General features: G+C 41.6%; 1 protein-coding gene across 1 annotated transcript; it reads right to left on the reverse strand.

Annotated features, from left to right (window-relative positions):
• Window positions 1–1610: 1610 nt before the first annotated feature.
• On the reverse strand, window positions 1611–11332 carry Psmd6 (proteasome 26S subunit, non-ATPase 6). The gene is made up of 8 exons (XM_055599155.1): window positions 11123–11332; window positions 10438–10643; window positions 7763–7908; window positions 7418–7637; window positions 6971–7079; window positions 3931–4099; window positions 1945–2022; window positions 1611–1813 (listed from the first exon to the last, which is right to left on the reverse strand). The coding sequence occupies exons 1-8, from the start codon at window positions 11265–11267 to the stop codon at window positions 1717–1719; spliced, it is 1170 nt and encodes a 389-aa protein (XP_055455130.1). The 5' UTR covers window positions 11268–11332; the 3' UTR covers window positions 1611–1716.
• Between the last annotated feature and the right edge of the window lie 6735 nt (window positions 11333–18067).

Here is an 18067-nt window from a genome sequence, read left to right on the forward strand (position 1 = left end):
AAATCTAAGACCGCAAAAACAAAAGGAATAGAGCCCAAGGCAGAAAACATGAGACCCACTCGTTTGCCCACTCAAGAATCCCATAAAAACACTAAGCTGGAAACCATCACATATACAGGGAGGACATGACAGAGCCATGCAGGCCAGGTGCTTGCTGCCAGGGTTGCTTCCGGAGCTTTGCTTATATTGATTTAGAGGCCCTCACTCTCCTGGTGGTCTTCATCCCCTCTTGTTCCTTCACTTTTCTGCCAGCTCTCCCAATGAGTTTCCTAAACCTTAAGTGGCAGGGATTTGATGCAGACAACCCATTTAGGGCTAAGGAACACAGTAAGTTCTTAAAGAGACTGCACTCAGTGACTGAGAGTTCTTTGATTACCGAACAGATTTTTTAACTTAATTTTAGACAAAGGGCCAAGAAGTAAGTAATCAGGTACTCAGGTAAAGAAATGCACTTTTTGAAATCCTTAACTTGGTATTTTTAAGTGTTTTAAGAATAGCTACAAGTAGCCACTTCCAACCCACCACCCAGCACCTCCCAAGAAACTCCTTTCCAATCCAAGTCTGGTTATTCATATTACCCTTCCTATGTACCAGTGACCACTCTGCATACGTCCTCTGACTTCTAAGATAATGCTTCTAATATTTTGGCATGGAGTGTTTTATTTACACTTTGGGTCTCTGATTTTCTGTCCCACCGTGATTCAATTACTGTAGTTTTTCGTAGCGAAATGAATTATTACCAATTTTCAGTCAGGAGAGATGTGTTTTCATTAATATATATCAATAGGTCAATGAATAAATGTGTTCTTAAAACAATAGAAACTCCCTCCTTTGCCTTTTATGGTAAAACTCTTAATTTAATGTAAGGGATCTTTGACTTACTTTCTCATACTCCCTCCCCTGTCTCACTAATATTTTAACAAATCTTGCTGCCTCTACCTTGTAAGCATTCAACTGAACACACAATAGCATAACAAAACACTTAAGTCCAACCTGGGTCATCTTTTAGTCAGTTTCCCCAATGCTCCCCAATGTCCCACACCTTAGGCATAAATGTGCATGACCTCTGCACTCCTGTAGCTCATAGGAGATGGTTCCCCGTTCATAACTCATATCCCTTTTATATGCTTTTGTATCTTCATAGCACTGACTCCCTAGCTTAGAAGGCACAATTTTGTTTACCTCATGATCACCATGCTTCTTTCAAAATCAATACTCATTTTGCTGCTTTTTCTACAGGATTTTGAGGATCTGTGTTAAGTCATATTCTAGAATCTAGTTCATGCCAGCTTCCTAGAGAGGGGCAACATGGTTTTTGTTGTTGTTTTACAAGACTGCGAGAAAAATTTACTATTAATCTTCTTTTCATATTAAACTGTTGAGTTGTAGTTTACAGTACCAGTAATCCTATGCTCTAAAACCAAGAGATAATGGGCTTGTGACCCCTCCCTCACTTACTAATAAGCAGAATCCCAGTGACCAAGTCTGACTAGAACCTTCACATTATAGACCACACAGATAGGCAAAAGACAACAGTTTTCATTAATAATTCATGTGGCATTACTGGACCCAGTACTTAATGATATCTATGTTTAAGAAAAAAAATTAAATAGAACAATGGCATATTTATTTGATGCTGTTGAAGTGGGCACACAGTGAAGAAAGTTAGGAAAGCTTCAAGTAACATCTGTAAGGGAAAACATTTCTTAAGTGGTTTTACATGTTAATTACTCTAGATAATTTCTGAACCCGGTTTAGCAGCAAGTCTCCTTTCTTGATGGTTTCTTGGTACTGCCAGTTCTTGCTATCAGGCCTATAAATAAAGGGAAGAAATGAATTATTTAGCAGCCACAGGACTCCATGACAAGAGCTGACCTATTTGAATATAGAAGCACCCCAACTTCCCCATTTTCAACAATAACAAATGATGGCTAATAAGAATACCTGTTGGTTTCTACTATTTCATTTACTTTATCAATTTTGCAGTGTAGTCTGCCAGCAGCAATGAACCTGGACAGTTCCCTGATTTGGAAAAAAGGAAACAATACTCTGTTAGTTCCAGAAAACACTCAAAAAATAGCACTATCTTCCAGGTAAGATACCATTTTTCCCAAGTCATCTACTAGAATGACCTTGGCCCTAGAAGTTATCAGAATACCACAAGTATAGTTAATAAGTGCTCAGAGGAAAACCTGAGGCAGGAATAAACTTCTAGAATCAACAAACTCCAGCTCTCGAAGCAACAACCATCTGTACTGCAAAAGCACCCTGTTTCTTTTCCAACCCTGTCGAGTGTCCTCCCTTCATTTCCTTATGCTGTCCCAGAACACAAATGAAAAACAAAACCTGCTTTGACTCCACTTCTCCACATGACTTAGAAACCACTACAGCAGCTCTTAAAGCCACAGTCACTTCAGTTCATCACCTGTAAGCACCCAGGTCATTTTGCACTGCCCCTTAGTCCTAGTGAAGGCTCCAAGAAACTAAAGGAACAGCAACTGTAACCTCAGTTTTCAGTATGCTGCGGCAGGGTGATTGCCGCAGGTCTGTGCCAGCCCTAGCTACAGAACTGACCCACAGTTTAGTTGCAAAGTCAAACAAGAAAGCAGGTCTAGTCCTTGGGCTCATGAAACTTTCACCAGCCACTCATTCCGCCAGCACAAGAGAAACCTGCCTGACACAACGTTTAATGGCAATCACAGCTGGGCTTCAGAGCAGATTAATTCAGAAGTAAAACTAAAGGAAAACATGGGATACTGCTCTTCTATGCTGTAAAGGGTCATTTGGAAAGCTAAAATGAATGACTTCCTCAATAGGGGCTGGAGTTATTTATGGTCTATACATTTCAGTGAAGGTAAATGTTACCCTAAAGCAATCCACGAAACAAGTACTAGAAAGATCTTAGGGACACCTGTTGATGTCTCAAACTTGCCTGGAAGTGATGTGTTCAGAAAGTGTACAAAACATCATTGTACAATTTAGAATTTCTTTGAATCTTTTTTTATAATGAAAAAATACATGCCACATAAGCAAATGATCAGGTTAAATGAAAAGCAACTTAATTTTAGCCATCATTTTCCATTCTGGACTGTGAACAAATCATCAACATTTACCACAGTAAAACTGTCTGTGTGCTGCTGAACAGTCCACATGTTATCTAGGTTCCCTCACTATTTAAAACACATGATGTAACCATGTTACTCTCATGTTGAAAACCCTTCAGTGATATCCCATAGCACATAAATTCAAAATCCAAGCTCTACACTATAAACTGTAAGGTCTCAAGTCAACTGCTATACCTCAACTACAGTACAGTCATGTTGGAATTTAGCTTTTTAATTCCTGCCAGAATTTAAGGTGTGCCCATCTTTAAGCTGTTTTTTCTTTTTCTGCAAATGGAGATTTTTACATGGCTGACATTTCTCATGCCAAAGCAAACTTTACCTCTTCAGGCACGCCATATCTAAGGCAGACAGTTCCTACTATGCTCTATACACTCCTGCATTGTTAACTTGAATGAAAGCACATGAAGACACACAGCACCAATCATCAACAGCTCAGCATTTGTTCAGTCAGTAATTCAATATTCAGTCCCACATTTTCTCACCAACCTGAAGAAAATTTTAACTCCAACATTATCAGAGGAAATACCACCAACTATAAAATATAGAACGTGATCTGGGCAGCACTCTGAGCAGTGCAACGTGGTCCTCTGCAGCCCTGATGGAACTGTGCCATTACTCAAGTAAAGCACTTTCCATGCCTTGCTTTTCTCATCTCACTGAAAACCGTATCCCGAGGAAGGCAGACAAGAACAGATGCTACTGTTAAAGTAACACTTAAGAATTTTTCTTACTTAAAACTGAGGGAAGCAGTGTAAATTCAGAAAATGTAGCAGGCAGTTTAGATGCATAAATTTGTTAAACTTACTGGTCAATGAATTCCACACCCACACCAAATGCTTCTGCCATATAGCCAAGGGTTAATGACCTATATGATTCCAGCAGCTGGCTGTACGCATGAATTCTCATTTCTCTTACGTAGTATCGGTAATGAGGTGCAAAAAGCCAATCCTTCTTCATTTCCTGTTCCACGACCGCTACAATAAAGTCACAAAACAAGCAATAAAGAGTAATGAAACCTATTATAAAAAATATAAAGTTTGAGGACAGTTATAAACTCCAAGGTTTGTTTATCAATACACGTAAGTTAGTAACAAAATTGAGTAACGTGTACAGGATATTAATGAGCAATCCACAGGAATGTAAATTATCTTATTAAATAGGATATACTTCTGCTGTGGTTAACCATGATGCAAAATCAGTAAGTTCTGAAAAGAAAATGGCAGTGGCAGCCTGACTGGGAAGCCCTCCCTGGGCCAATGGACTGAGAAACTGGCTAACCAAAGAGCATTTTTAGCACTGTTAGTAAGTACAGTCCCAAGTTCAGTACTCAATTTCTAAGTTCAGAAATAAAAAGAAAGACTGCAAAATGTAAGGGGGTAGAAACAAGGCGAACAAGAGAATTTAGTATAAGTCAAAAATCCAAGGAAAAACAACAATTTGGGGTATTCTGTTTGGCAGTTAATTTTTTTTTTTTTTTTTTTTTTTTTTTTTTTTTTTTTTTTTTTTTTTTAAATAATGAGGATGAAGAAGGAGGTTCAAACATACTGTGACATGGTTCAAGTTGGAGCTGCTCATCAGACTAGCAAAGATATCAAGGAAGTGCCAGGCATGGGCCTAGGATTTGATACAGGTTTAGGACTAGAACTAGGAATCTGAGGTGCACAGCCATCCAGATATATTTCCTTAAAGATGAGAGAGAAAAGGCATGGACAACCAAAAGCAGTCAGTCACCAAGAAGCCTAACAAAGGGAAAGTCAAAGAGATCAGAAGTACTGAAAGATGAAGGATGTCCAGTGAACAGTAAGAAAGGATGAAAGGGAGCAGGCTACTAAGAAAGATGGTGTGTACACTCACACTAACAATAAAGTACATATGACCAGTAAAATTCCCTTTTTCTTCTCGAACTGCCTAAAGTTTTACTAAAATGTGGATATGGATGCTTTCAAGTACTGTAAAATGAAAAGCATAAATAATATGCACATAAACTGGCACAATGTTTCTAGGGGTCAAGGTATACTTTTATGCAAAACTCAATTTCTTAAGAAGTGAGTGGGACAGCAGTGCTGTCTACAAACAGAATGGGTTTACAGGTTGCGTGGAATATGCAGATTGTCTACTAGTAGACCAGAACCTCAGGGACATGGGGCACTTGGGGAGCCCTTCACCATCTGGAAGGTGTGAGGAATTTCACATGTTGAACACCATATACTCAGTCCATGCAAGCCTTATAACCGCTTGGCTGCAACCACCCACTGACCATGTTATTGATCAGTAACATGAAAAGCTTCTTCACACTATGAAGAGAAAAGCAAGCTGGAGAGCAGTGTACGAAAGGTGCCCACAATATGCAGTGTTTTATGAATGAGATCCAGAAACTTGGTAACGACTATTGGCTGAAGAGAAAAATTTGACAACACCAAGTTAGTGCATTACAGGACCCTGTGAGAAAGTTGTCTAGTATATATCTAACTTCTAATTGTTAAATTAAGTACCTGAAAGGATTATGTAAATAAAGGTGTATGGTTTGGGAGAGATAACAATGCTTTTCACTTTTGTTTATACTAAATTTCTAGGAGAAAAAAAAAAAAAAAACACACAGTACCTGGCAGAGGATTCTACTCCCCATTTCAGCGGAAGTGTTTTAAACACATTGGTCTATGAATACTTAGAGAATAAATCTCACAAAACCCAACAAGCCTTATGTGGCTCTTGAGAGCCAATAAAAAATAAGAAATCTATTGTCATGTGCATTTAAAGTACTTTGGGAAGTGTACAATTTATTAAATCTAAAATCTTTCACCCAGAGCTATTTGAATAAAAGACTGATAGTAAAAATGGGGTGAGCGAGAAAAGCTGAATATCTAACACTCAGAAGCTAGCCAAGCTATTAATTTCACAAGGAAGAGAACACACTTCCTACAGAAACAGCAGCACTTGTCATCCTGTTCTCCACAGAGATCTCCTCAAGCAAATAACCTTTGAACCTGTAGCATATCCAGGAGCATACACATCAGGGCGTGTTAGGCTCCTTAGTAAGAGGGGGAATCATTAGAGAAGGATACCTTCCAGCATCTTAGTAACTTAGTCACCAGCAGCAAACCAAATGGCCAGGAGGGAGCACAGTCCACTCCCTGAAAGGAGCAAATTGGTATCCACTGGGCTCTGTAAACAAGTTGTGAAGGAACACAAGCATTTCCCACAGATTATGTTTTCAATCCACAGACTTAACTATTACATTAAAAAAAAAAAAAAAGTCCTTGAATGCAGTGACGATTTAGTTAATCTTGGTCAAAACGAACTCAGAATTCCCTACATCCTTCACCTTATACCTAGTACTAAACTATCTGCTCATATTTGCTTTATTCCTTAAGACTAAACCTCAGGTCAGACAAACTCCCACATTCAAGGGCAGACAACAAATAGTTTTAGGCTTTGCTAACACATAGCTCTTTGTCATACACTCTTTTTCTATTGGTTTAAATGCCGCTTTTAAAAACGAAACAAAACATATCAGGCCAATGAGATAGCTCAGGTAAAGACATCTACCACCAAGCCTAATGACCCCCAGTTCAATCCCCCAGGACCCACATGATAGAAGGGAAGCAACCCCTAAAAACAGTCTTCTTCTACATATATGCATCAAACACAGGCACATCATTCTTCCACTTGGGTTTATATATTAAAAAAAAAAAAAAAATGAAGTTTGCTGAGCTTCCTCTAAGCAAAACAGGCAGAAAATAAATAAAGACCTGAAGTTCTCAAGCCAGTGCATCTCTTACATGTGAAGATCCAGCTGTGCTTATTTACCCACAGGGTCAGAAGATGAAGACAAAAACAATCCTTACCTAATGACTGGAAGAAAACTGAGTAACGACATTCATAGAGAGAAAACAGATACTGCCGAACTGCCGGAAGACTGTGTAACACTTCAAGAATCTCTGCTCCTTTAATGACCTGGGCATTAAAACAAATTAACAATAAAGAACCAAACACTTTAATGATTTTTGTGTTTTTAAATTAGGAAAGCATGAAATAATCTTGAAAGGGGTATTAAAAGTTTCACCCTGTTAGGCCACAGAGGAGGGCTTTGCAGCCAGTCCTGAAGATACCTGATAAAACAGGATCAGATGAATGGGGAGGAGGTCTCCCCCATCAGTGGACTTGGAAAGGGGCATGGTGGAGATGAGGAAGGGAGGGTGGGATTGGGAGGGCATGAGGGAGGGGGACACGGCTGGGATACAGAGTTAATAAAATGTAACTGATAAGAAAAAAAAGAAAAAGTTTCACCCTACCTTTTCCCTGAGATCTGGTCTTTCTAAGGCAATCATACTGACGTAAACAGTATAAGTCACAAACGTCTTGTAATCCATGAGCTCATAGGACGTAAATGTAGAAACTGTATCGAGAAAGAGCTCTGCTGCCTGTTTGAAGTCACGGATAGCCACGCAATATAGACCTTGGTACACTTTCAGCCTGTTTCGCCTGTCCCAGTCTCCGCCTTCTTCTATTAGGCTAGCAAATAACACAAAAGAAACACAGAATGCTAATTCTTAAAACAAACAAACAAACAAACAAAATGGGGAAACGTGGGCTTACCAACTTCTAATGCAGCCCCTAACCTCCAGAGCTACATGTACCTTTTGGCCTTTTCTGTGTTCCGAGTGATGAGGTCATTATCCATATAAAAGAGGCCGATCCTTAAGAGATAGAATACAATATCTAGTCGGTGACCCAGGGCCACAGTCTTATCATATGTCTTGCGAAAGGCAGTCAGAGCTCCCTCCTGTCAAATTCAAGACCAAAGGGGAGAAAAGCACACAATTTAGCAAAGCCATCATCTTCCTAAATTTTCCTAAAAGAGTTGTTGGGGAAATAGAAAGTAGACCTAAAATAAGATAGTGGTGAAAGGGTCATTGCTGTACTTGGGATGAGAAGCAAGGGGGTTCCTTCAGCTAAAGAAAGAGTGGACATCGCCCCAGGGTATATTTCACTCTGAAAACATATATATAATGTGTTTCTGCCATAGCAACTACACTATTTCTAAATAAGCTCACTCATGTCACTAATTATTAAAATTTGACATGATCTTGCTGATTTACAAGAACACAGATAAAAATCACATGTTTATACTTGGTGTTTTTCGGAGCATGACTGGCTAAGTCTGTTTCACAATTAGTCACACTTCATAAATGTATAAAAGGGACTGTCTGAACAGCAGTGTGTGTCCCTAGTACCCAGACCTGGGTATGCAATACTATTCCTCACTAAGGAACCAAGGATTTGGGGATAAACAGATGACTGCAAGTTTACAGAGTGAACTTAAAATAGCAGGTGAGTTTATGCCACCTTGTACCAAAAACAAAGGTAACCATGAGATCACACTAAAAGGATAATGAGAGCCAGATGAGGTGGCGTACACCTGTGATCCCAGTCATGCTCTGAAAAATAACACGGGTAAACATGTGATTTTTATCTGTTCTTGTAAATCAGCAGGATCACTCAAAAATTTTTAATAACCAGTGACATGAAACTCTTAAATCAAATTGTACTACTTTTTGTTTTTTTTTTCTATATTTCCAAGTTTTTAGAATGACGAAGTAATAAATGTAAAATTAAAAAGAATGTTTTAAATTAAAATTCAATTGTTTACGCCCTTTCTTTGGGCTAGCAGGTTCTAAACTCTTTGCCTCTATATTTAATCAGCATTAGGTCTGACTACTCAGGCTAGAAGTATAGCCCAAGCAAGCTGACTGGAGAGCTCACACTATTTTTAAATATTAAAACCATGTCATCCTACATCTAAATACTGAAGAATGAATCCAACATTAGAATTATGTAGAATAACTAGCCATACATAGAAAAATAAATGTTCCGTTTCATGTTCATTCATGGACTAATCAGCATCCTGAAGAAACACTAACTTACACTAGTGATGGGCATGCCTTTAAATCCCAGCATTCACGAGACAGAGGCAGGTGGATCTGAGAGTTTGAAGCTAGCCTTGTCTACAGAGCTAGTTCCAAGACAGCTAGGGCTGTACAGAGAAACCCTGCCTCAAAATAAAAAAACAAAAAAAGGAAAAAAGAAACACTAGCATAACAGATGGAGACATATGAACACATTTTCACCACATCAATGTTAAAAATCAGCTTTTCCAGCTGATTAAAGCCAAAGCAGCTGAAACAATATGTGTCCTGTAAGAGCTGAGCAGATAACCTACTCAGACGGTAGATTAGGCAGCAGTGAACAGTGTTAATAAAGAGTTCTCTCAAATGAAAGGAAGATGAGGACTCATGGAGCACAAAGGGATCTCAAACACATAAAAAAGTGTTCACTACTCATTTCTAAAAGACATGCACACACACATGCATAACTACACAATGAGGCAGCTCTCTCTCAAGAAATAGGGTAAAGAAATGCCAAACAACTTCATTTGAATGGTAAATATTACTAGTGTATATCTTTTCAGATTGATTTTATGACTGAGTGTACTGCTTGTCCGTGTCTATGAATGTCTGCGCACCATGTGCTTGCCCGGTGGGTGCCAGCGGAGGTCGGAGGAGGGAGTTGAATCCCCTAGAACTCGAATTAAGGAAGGCTATAAGCTCTCATACGGATGCTGGGACTCAACCAATGCTTGCAACCCCTGAGCCATCACTTCAGCTCCCTACTATAAACCTTTTAAAAAGTACAACAAATGCTTTCCAACCAAATAAGTGAACTACTGAGAATGACCCCAATGTTGTAAAACAGAGTGAGCAAAACCTCTGGTTGTGCCCTTGTTTTGTTCTGAAGATTCATTTTATTATTTTCAAGTATGTGTATGTGTGTCTGGGGTATACGCACATGAGTCCAGGTGTCCTTGGAGGCTAGAGGCATCAGATACCTTGGAGCTGGAATTTTGAGCCTCTTGATGTGGGCACTGAGAACTCAACGGCAGGTCCTCTCCAAGATGACCAGCAGCATGCACTCTGGAACCACTGAGCCATCTCTAGCTCCATGTGCACTTATTATTAACACAGAAATGGTGACTAACACACACCTGGCTACTGTGAAGCACGGAATGAGGTACTGAAACGTCATCATGCATTTACTACTTTTGTACTGCCGATTCAGTACAGGTAAACACGATTATCTTTCTACTTTAAACTAATTCATTTACTCAATGAGATAATACCCATTTGCACTAATCCCCAACATCAGTCTGTACCTCCTGAAAGGAGGGAGCATCTCCACTGACCCTGTCGCCAATCCAGAGAGGAGTGTTTCCAGTGACCCTATCACCTATCCAGAGAGGAGTGTCTCCACTGACCTTGTCACCTATCAGACAGAGGTACTCTGCTTTTGCCATCATTGCATCTCGAATTTCACTTTCTCCCAGATTCTTCTCTGCGTCCTCTAACTCATCATCCAAGCGTTTCAACTCTTCTTCATTTGCCTTCTTCATTTTACTGAGGAGATCCATGTCCATCTGCCAGTCGAGGGATTTACACAAGGCTTCATAATAAGGGGCCATATCTAAAAGCCATAAATCACGCACCGTGAGGCCGCTTGTTGGGGTCTGCTCGTTAGCCCTCCGCCCTCCCCTCCGCCCCCCAGATGTCAGTCAGCAGGCGCCTACCAACCGTGGGCCTTGGAAAACAGCGCTAAGGTTCTAAGGGTGGGAGGCCTGCTTGAGAACCAATCTTAGCAGAGCTGATCTCCCGTTTGCTCCCGTTCCAAAGGAGTCCTCTGACACATACTCGACATGTACCGCTAGAGAACCCAAATCTCCCTAGGTAGGGAGCGAGACACTGACAGGCATGCTGTCAACACAAAAGCCGCGGAGCCTTTGCTGGGACAGACAAGCCCGCGGCGGGGAAGGTCCCACCGAGGCAAGCCCCTCTCGGCTCCAGGAGGACCCCCTAAGGTTCCCCAGAAAGCCCCCATGGGAGACGCCCAGTCAGGCACCCGGACCGCCCGGCCTAGGCCGCTGACTCGGCGCTTGCGGGCCTCACTGTTTTCCCGGACGGCCGCCATCAGCTCCTCGCGCACCGCCGCATCCCCGCGGTGCTCGGGCAGGCTAAGCAGAAAGCGCAGCTGCGCGATGCGCAGGTCGGGGTTCTTGGGCAGACCCTCCTCCTCTAGATTTTCCAGCGGCATGGCAACAGCAGACGAGCGAACCTCCCGAACCGAGCGCCTTCCTGGACCACCAGCGGAAGGAGGAGGAGTCGGCGAATGTGTCCGTGGCTGCCAGCCTGACTTCCGGTCGCATCTCTGTCTCCGCCGCCTGCAGCGTCCCCTGCTGGACAGAGCCAGCAGCACCTGGCGCGGTCTGAGCTTTTCATTTTAGGTGCCTCTGAGGTCAGAGATGGAATCAACTTTAATTTCTTAAATCGCCTCTCTTCCTTTTTAGGTATTTTACTTCTGTTACACTTGCAACGGTTAGGATCTGGAAATCCTCTAACAAGTTGAAAATATAATACAAATGTGAGAACAAATGAGAGAAACAATAACAACAGTTACTTTTCCAGAGTGGTCTTTATTTAATCCTTGTGATTAAATCTTATTTATAATATTTAGTTAGTTTCTTTATTAATTAAAGTTTATTCATTCTGTATCCCAGCTATAGACCCATCCCTCATCCCCTCCCAATCCTAACCTCCCTCCCTTATCCACTCCCATACCTCTCCGCTAGTCCTCTGATAGGAGAGGTCCTTCTCACTTTCCATCTGACCCTAGCCTATCAGGTCCATTCAGGGTATTAGACATATAAAAACGTAAACATACTAAAAGCTGTACACCTGAAGAAGCTAAGCAAGAAGGAGGACCCTGGGTAAGATGATAGGATGAAATTCTACTGCCACACATTGTAGGTAAGCAAATTGGGACATAAAGAGATTCGAGGCATTGATCAGCTAAGGTTACATAACATTTTCTTTACCTTTAACATCCACACTCTTTCCTGTTCTGAGAAAAGGAACCCTATATTTCCTAGTTTTAATTCAATGACATCTTTAAAAAAAAAAAACAACAACAACCTTTGCACTGTTTATTTTTGTGTGTATATGTTGGAATAGTCCTCAGAATGAGTAATGATTGCATAAAACCCCACTGTGGCATTTGAATGAAGAATGTCCCAGAGACGCGGTTCTGTGGTCCCCGTTGGTGGCGTGTTTGGACACTAACCTCTAGAACATCTGTGAAGTGCCTCACTGGTGCTAGTGAGACTCTGAGAGTCTCTGACCTCACCCCATTTCCAGTGCGTTCTCTGTTCTCTGTGTTTGGTTAAAGATGTGGTCTCCTGCCAACTGCTTTTATGCCTCTCCCCACTATTAGGACTCTTTGAAACTGCAAACCAAATTAAATTCATAAGCTGCTTTGGTCATGGCATTTTATCACAGCAGCAACAACAACAAAAATAATAATCAATGCAGCCACTGGATGGATTTACTCTCCCTTACTTTTATTAAGCCCTGCAACTGAGATGGCTGTCAGCAGCACTTCCAAGATAACCTTACCCATAGGAACGTAAAGCTAGGACTTTTGTCTCAAATGTTGGATTCCACATTAAAGCACAGGCTTCCAGAAGGCTACCTTTGGACATATGCTGGATTCTCTCTGAGGCGTTTCTTCTATGCTGCCTTCAAACACTTTTGGGTCCTGATGTTCCATGAAGGATGTGTGGCTCCAGGAGCCACACTCTGTATTGAGTATAATATGCATGAATTTTGTAAGAGTGGAAGTCAAAGATTTCCTGGAATTGGTGCTAAGGGCAATCTACTGTGTGTTACCAGAATGTTATGACTTTACATGGAAACTGATCATCAATCACCACAGGAGAGGTACTGTAGAGACCATCCTTAGACATTCACACATGGGTATGGTCCATTTGTAAATGTAGAGATTTAAGGAAGTAGAGATTTAAATCAAGTCCCTTCATGGCTATAGGGATACTGTAAAGACTGGGTTCATACTAGACATGGAATAAAAGTGTTCCCCTGCTTCTGTTAGCCATCACTCTCCAGACACACAGTACTCTCAGGTTCATTCTGAGTCCTTCTGCCAAGAGAGAAATCAAAGTACCTTAGGCTAAAGTTGAAAAAAGAAACAAAACTAGGGTTGTTGAGATGGTTCAGTGGTTAGGAGCACTGGCAGCTCTTTCAGGGGTTCTGGGTTTAATTTCTAGCAACCACATGGGGACCGGCGAACAAGTATGAAGGGACCTGATACTCTCCTCTGTTATGCAGGTGTATATAGGTGCATGTTCCTGTAGGTGCTAGCACATGTCTACATGAAGGCTGGAAGTCAACGTCACGTGTACTTCCTTGGGAGCCATCAACCATGCTTTCTGAGACAGTCTGTCATTGGCCTGCAGATCACCAATTAGGTTAAGCTATGTAAGCAAGTGAGCAGCAGAGACCTGCTTGCTTCTGCTTCTTCAATATCAAGCTTACAAGGGTGTGCCTTGCTTTCGTATGTGGGTTCTAGAGATCAAAACTGGGTTGCTGTAGTTACAAGGCAACTTCTCCAACTGAGCTGTCTCCTTAGGCGGCGGTTAATAACTTGGTTCCTGAGATTTGGGGAGCTGAAATGTATGGCACATTTCCACATATCCGTTAAGCCACCTTATTTACACTGTAGCTATTATATGCTTGCATCTTGCTAAAGTTCTAATAAATGGCCAAAAAGAGTAAACATGTTGGCGGGCTGTTCATTCGCAAGTGTAAGGGCTGAGTGAGTACCGTGGTGCTGGGGCCACTTCTGCCTGGTTCAGATCCTGCTGCTTGCCCCAGTGTCTGCCCACAGCACACTTCCAGTTCCTTTGCCTTCCTGGTCCAGGCCAGCAAGCCACAAGGATCAGCTGATTGTCAATCTTCTCGTGGGAGGACAGACCCTTCCAGAATAAGATCCCAGTTGTTTGGGTTGGCGCTGTTGATGTGGCCTGCGACATCAGTAACTTCAGGACTTGGCTGGTGAACGTATTTCTTGGATCTGAGCATGAAGTGCTTGTAGTTCTTTTCTATTTTAAATACTAACTTCCTGTCTTACATACTGTTAGAAAACATTTTTCTCATTCAGTAGGCTGTCTCTTCACTTTGCTGATGGTTTCCTTTGGTGTATAAAAGCTCTTCAATTTCATGCAATCATATTTGTCAGTTTGGGGGAATATTTCTTGTATTGGATTAGTTCTCTGAAAGTCCTTGCCTATGTTTTAACTGTTTCCCTTATATGTAGGCTTATATTTTTTAAAAAAATCTGCTTTACTTAGGGTTCTTAACACTTCTACCTCCCTTCTAACCCACTGACCACTACCAGAGGTAGGGGAGAAAGAAGGTTGCTAGGAAAAGGAGGTTGCAGACCTTTTTAGACGTAGCTCCTTGGGGGATTCCACTCTGCTATGTCAGGATACCAGCAGTCCAGTCCAACAGCAAAAACCAAACAGCAACACAAATCAGCAGCGGCAGCAGGATCCAGCAGAAACAGCAAAAACTCTGAATCAGCCCGAGTAGCGGACTCAGGCAGTGTGCCAGGAGAAGGTCTCTGGAACGTTTCTCTCTCTGTGAAGTGTCAAAGAATGATGACCAGCAAGGCGATATAAACCATTGCAAAGTGGAGCAATCCCCAAAGAGTGTTCTCTCATGTCCATAGGTTTCTACGTGTCTCCTCTCCTCAGAGTCCACCCATGGAGGTTTTCAGCTGGCCAAAATCTTTCTATCCTTATACCCACTGTTCCACATGGCTCCCCACACTCCACCCAGTGTTTCAATCCACTGCTGGGTGGAGCCTCTCAAAGGACAGCTGGGCTAGGCTCCTGTCTGCAGGCATAGCAGAGCACCATTAATAATGCCGGGGGTTGGCTCTCAGGTTGGGACAGGCATTGGTTGCACAATCTCAGCTCCTTCTTTATCGCTGCGCATCTTGTAGGCAAGATAAATTTTGGGTCAAAGTTTTTGTGGGTGAATTGGTGTTTCCCTCCCTCCACTAGGAGTTGTGTCTAGTTAGAAGGTGTCCTCTTCACTGGCTATGCCCCCTGTTACTAGGAGGCTCAGCTAGAGTCATACCATATCCTCCCAGAAGCCTACCCTGCCTTAGGTCTCCAGCTTGTCATAGAGATGCCCCTGCCCACAGTTTCTCTTCTCTCCAGAGGCTCTCTGTCCTTTCATTCCAGCTAACCCCAAGACTAGTCTCCACCCTCATTTCTCTCCTCACTCCCTCTCCTATCTGGTTTCCTCTCTTCAACCACTTCTGGTGTCTATTCTATTTCCTCTTCTGGGTGAGATTTAAGCATCCTCCCTTAGGTCCTCCTTGTTGCTTACCTTCTTTGGATCTGTGAATTGTAGTATGTCTCTCCTGTACTATATGGCTAAAGTCCACTTAGGAGTGCGTACATACCAGTGCGTCTTTCTGGGTCGAGGTTAACTCACTCAGGATATGATGTAGGCGGTTGTAACTGTGTCATCTTACTTCATATTTTACTCCATTAGTCTATAGAAAACTGCAGAATGAAAAGAAATACACTTCAAGGTATTTTATGTTTTAAATTTACTATTTTCCCCCTGAATGTTAAATAACTTTGGTCCATGAAGTAAACTGACAATAGATAGCAGATTTTTTTTTAAAGTAGTGGACACAGTGGCTCACACTTGTAATCACAGCACTCTGGGAGGCAAAGGCAGGTGGATCTCTGTGAGTTGGAGGCCAGCCTGGTCTACAAAGTGAGTCTAGGACAGTCAAGGTTACACAGAGAAACTCTGTCTCAAAAACAAAAAAAGTATGTATACTTTATTACAAGACTAAGACCTGACACTGTGAGACCTAAAGAGAGCCATAACAGTCATTTGACTTTATGTAGATTTGAGCAAAGGGTTGCATTAAATCTCTAGAGCAAGGAGATGGAGGACTATGGATGGATACGGAGAATGTGTACAGTAGGCATTGCTATCACCATGCAGATAGATGTCCAGGTAACAGGCCTTTGGTCATGTCTCTCTGGACCACAGCAGACCCTCGCTGAGCAGGGTGGAGGCAGCAGGTAAAAGGCACCTGTCTCCGTCTTCCTAATTCAGAGGCATGTGAAGTTCTTCTTATGAAGAGACAGCTATTTAGAGCTATTTCTGTCCTCAGAGGTCTGCAGCATCCGAAAAACTTAAAACCCGACAAGAATCATTTGGGGTGGAATGTTTTGCCCTCTCAAAATAGACCACCCTCTGTACAAAGACAGTGCATTAGCAATCAGTACAGAAGCTAATTTGGAACATGGATAACCAAATATAACAGTACCATATTTCCAATGTGGGAAGCTAAAACTTATTACACTTTCATCTAATTATTTTTCATGTTTGATAAATACTAGCTACACTGTCCTCAACTAAATACTTATAAGCCCAAGCTTTGTTTAATGAACACACTTTTGACATACCCAGGTCTATCCTGCTTCCTAAACTTCTACAATTCTTTGATGACATCTTCCAGTGACCAACTGGATAAAACATAATATTAGACTTACATAGCTTCTAGAAAAACTGGCTTAGCTTTTCCTGTGGATGCTGGTCTCTGCTTGAGATAACTCTGGGAAGAAGGCAGATCTCCTGTGACTGTCTGGAATGACTCCCCTGTCTCTCTGTACACTGCTTGTCTCCTGGTGTTGTAAGGTGGGGCCTGGATATGGTGATCTCATTGCTCAAGGAAGCATTGTTCATGGCCATGGCCTTCTTGCACTGGTGGGAGTCCAGCTGGTCCTTGTAATAGTTTTTGTTCACAAAACTGTCAAGACAGGAAATCCCACAATACCTAGTTTTTGTTTTAGTGTCTTTTACCAGAGCTGATTCCTTGAGCAAATTTGAAACAGCTCCCAACAATATATGACCCTTGGAAAAGAAACCTGACAGGAAGGGGATGAAAATTAGCCCGAGTTATCTATTTTCAAAAAAATTTTCTGCCCCTATGCCCTTACCCCAGTCCTCTGATAAGGGAGGTCCTCCTACCCTTCCCTCTGACCCTAGCCTTCCAGGTCTCATCAGGACTGACTGCATTGTCTTCCTCTGTGGCCTGGTAAGGCTGCTTTCCACTCAGGGGAAGGTGATCAAAGAGCCAGCCACTGAGTTCATGTCAGAGACAGTCCCTGTTCCCATTACTATGGAACCCACTTGGACACTGAGCTGCCATGAGCTACATCTAAGCAGGGGGTCTAGGTTATCTCCATGAATGGTCCTTTTTTGGAGTATCAGTCTCAGAAAAGACCCCTGGGCCCAGATTTTTTGTATCTGTTGGTATCCTTGTGAGAGAAGAGGGAAAGAGGGTAGGATTGGGAGGGGACAAGGGAGGGGGATACAAAGTAAATAAATTATAATAAATAAAAAATAAATATTAAAAAATAAAAATATTAATCACAGGTTATTTACTTTGTATCCCAGCCGTAGCCCCCTCCCTCATTCCCTCCCAATCCTACCCTACCTCCCTCATCTCCTCCCTGCCCCTTTCCAAGTCTACTGCTAGATTAATATAAAAAATAAAAATTAATAAAAAAGAAATAAAAAATAATGTACTTAAAAAAGATACTGTCACATAGGTATAAAATCATAAAATAAAAGAATCAGCCACTGAAAGCTTAAAAAAATAAAAAATAATAAAATAATTTTCTGTTTACTGTTATTTTGAGCTATCAGCCCCAATAGTTAAATCCAGTTAATGAACCCTACTTATATAATCTCTCTCTCTCTCTCTCTCTCTCTCACACACACACACACACACACACACACACACACACACACCCCTACTTTATTGGCTCTGTCTAGTAAGGAACTCTATCTAATTCAAATAGATACCAGAAATTGATACACAGCTATCATGCATTAGCATCCCCCATCTTTTCTCATTTATTAGAGTTTTCACCTCATTTCCTAGATTGGCAATCACATTGCAGTGGCAATTTTTATATATGTGTATATGTATGTGTGTGT

The sequence above is a fragment of the Psammomys obesus genome, unplaced genomic scaffold (assembly GCF_907164565.1).
Source record: "Psammomys obesus unplaced genomic scaffold, mPsaObe1.curated_primary_1811, whole genome shotgun sequence".
NCBI lineage: Eukaryota > Metazoa > Chordata > Mammalia > Rodentia > Muridae > Psammomys > Psammomys obesus.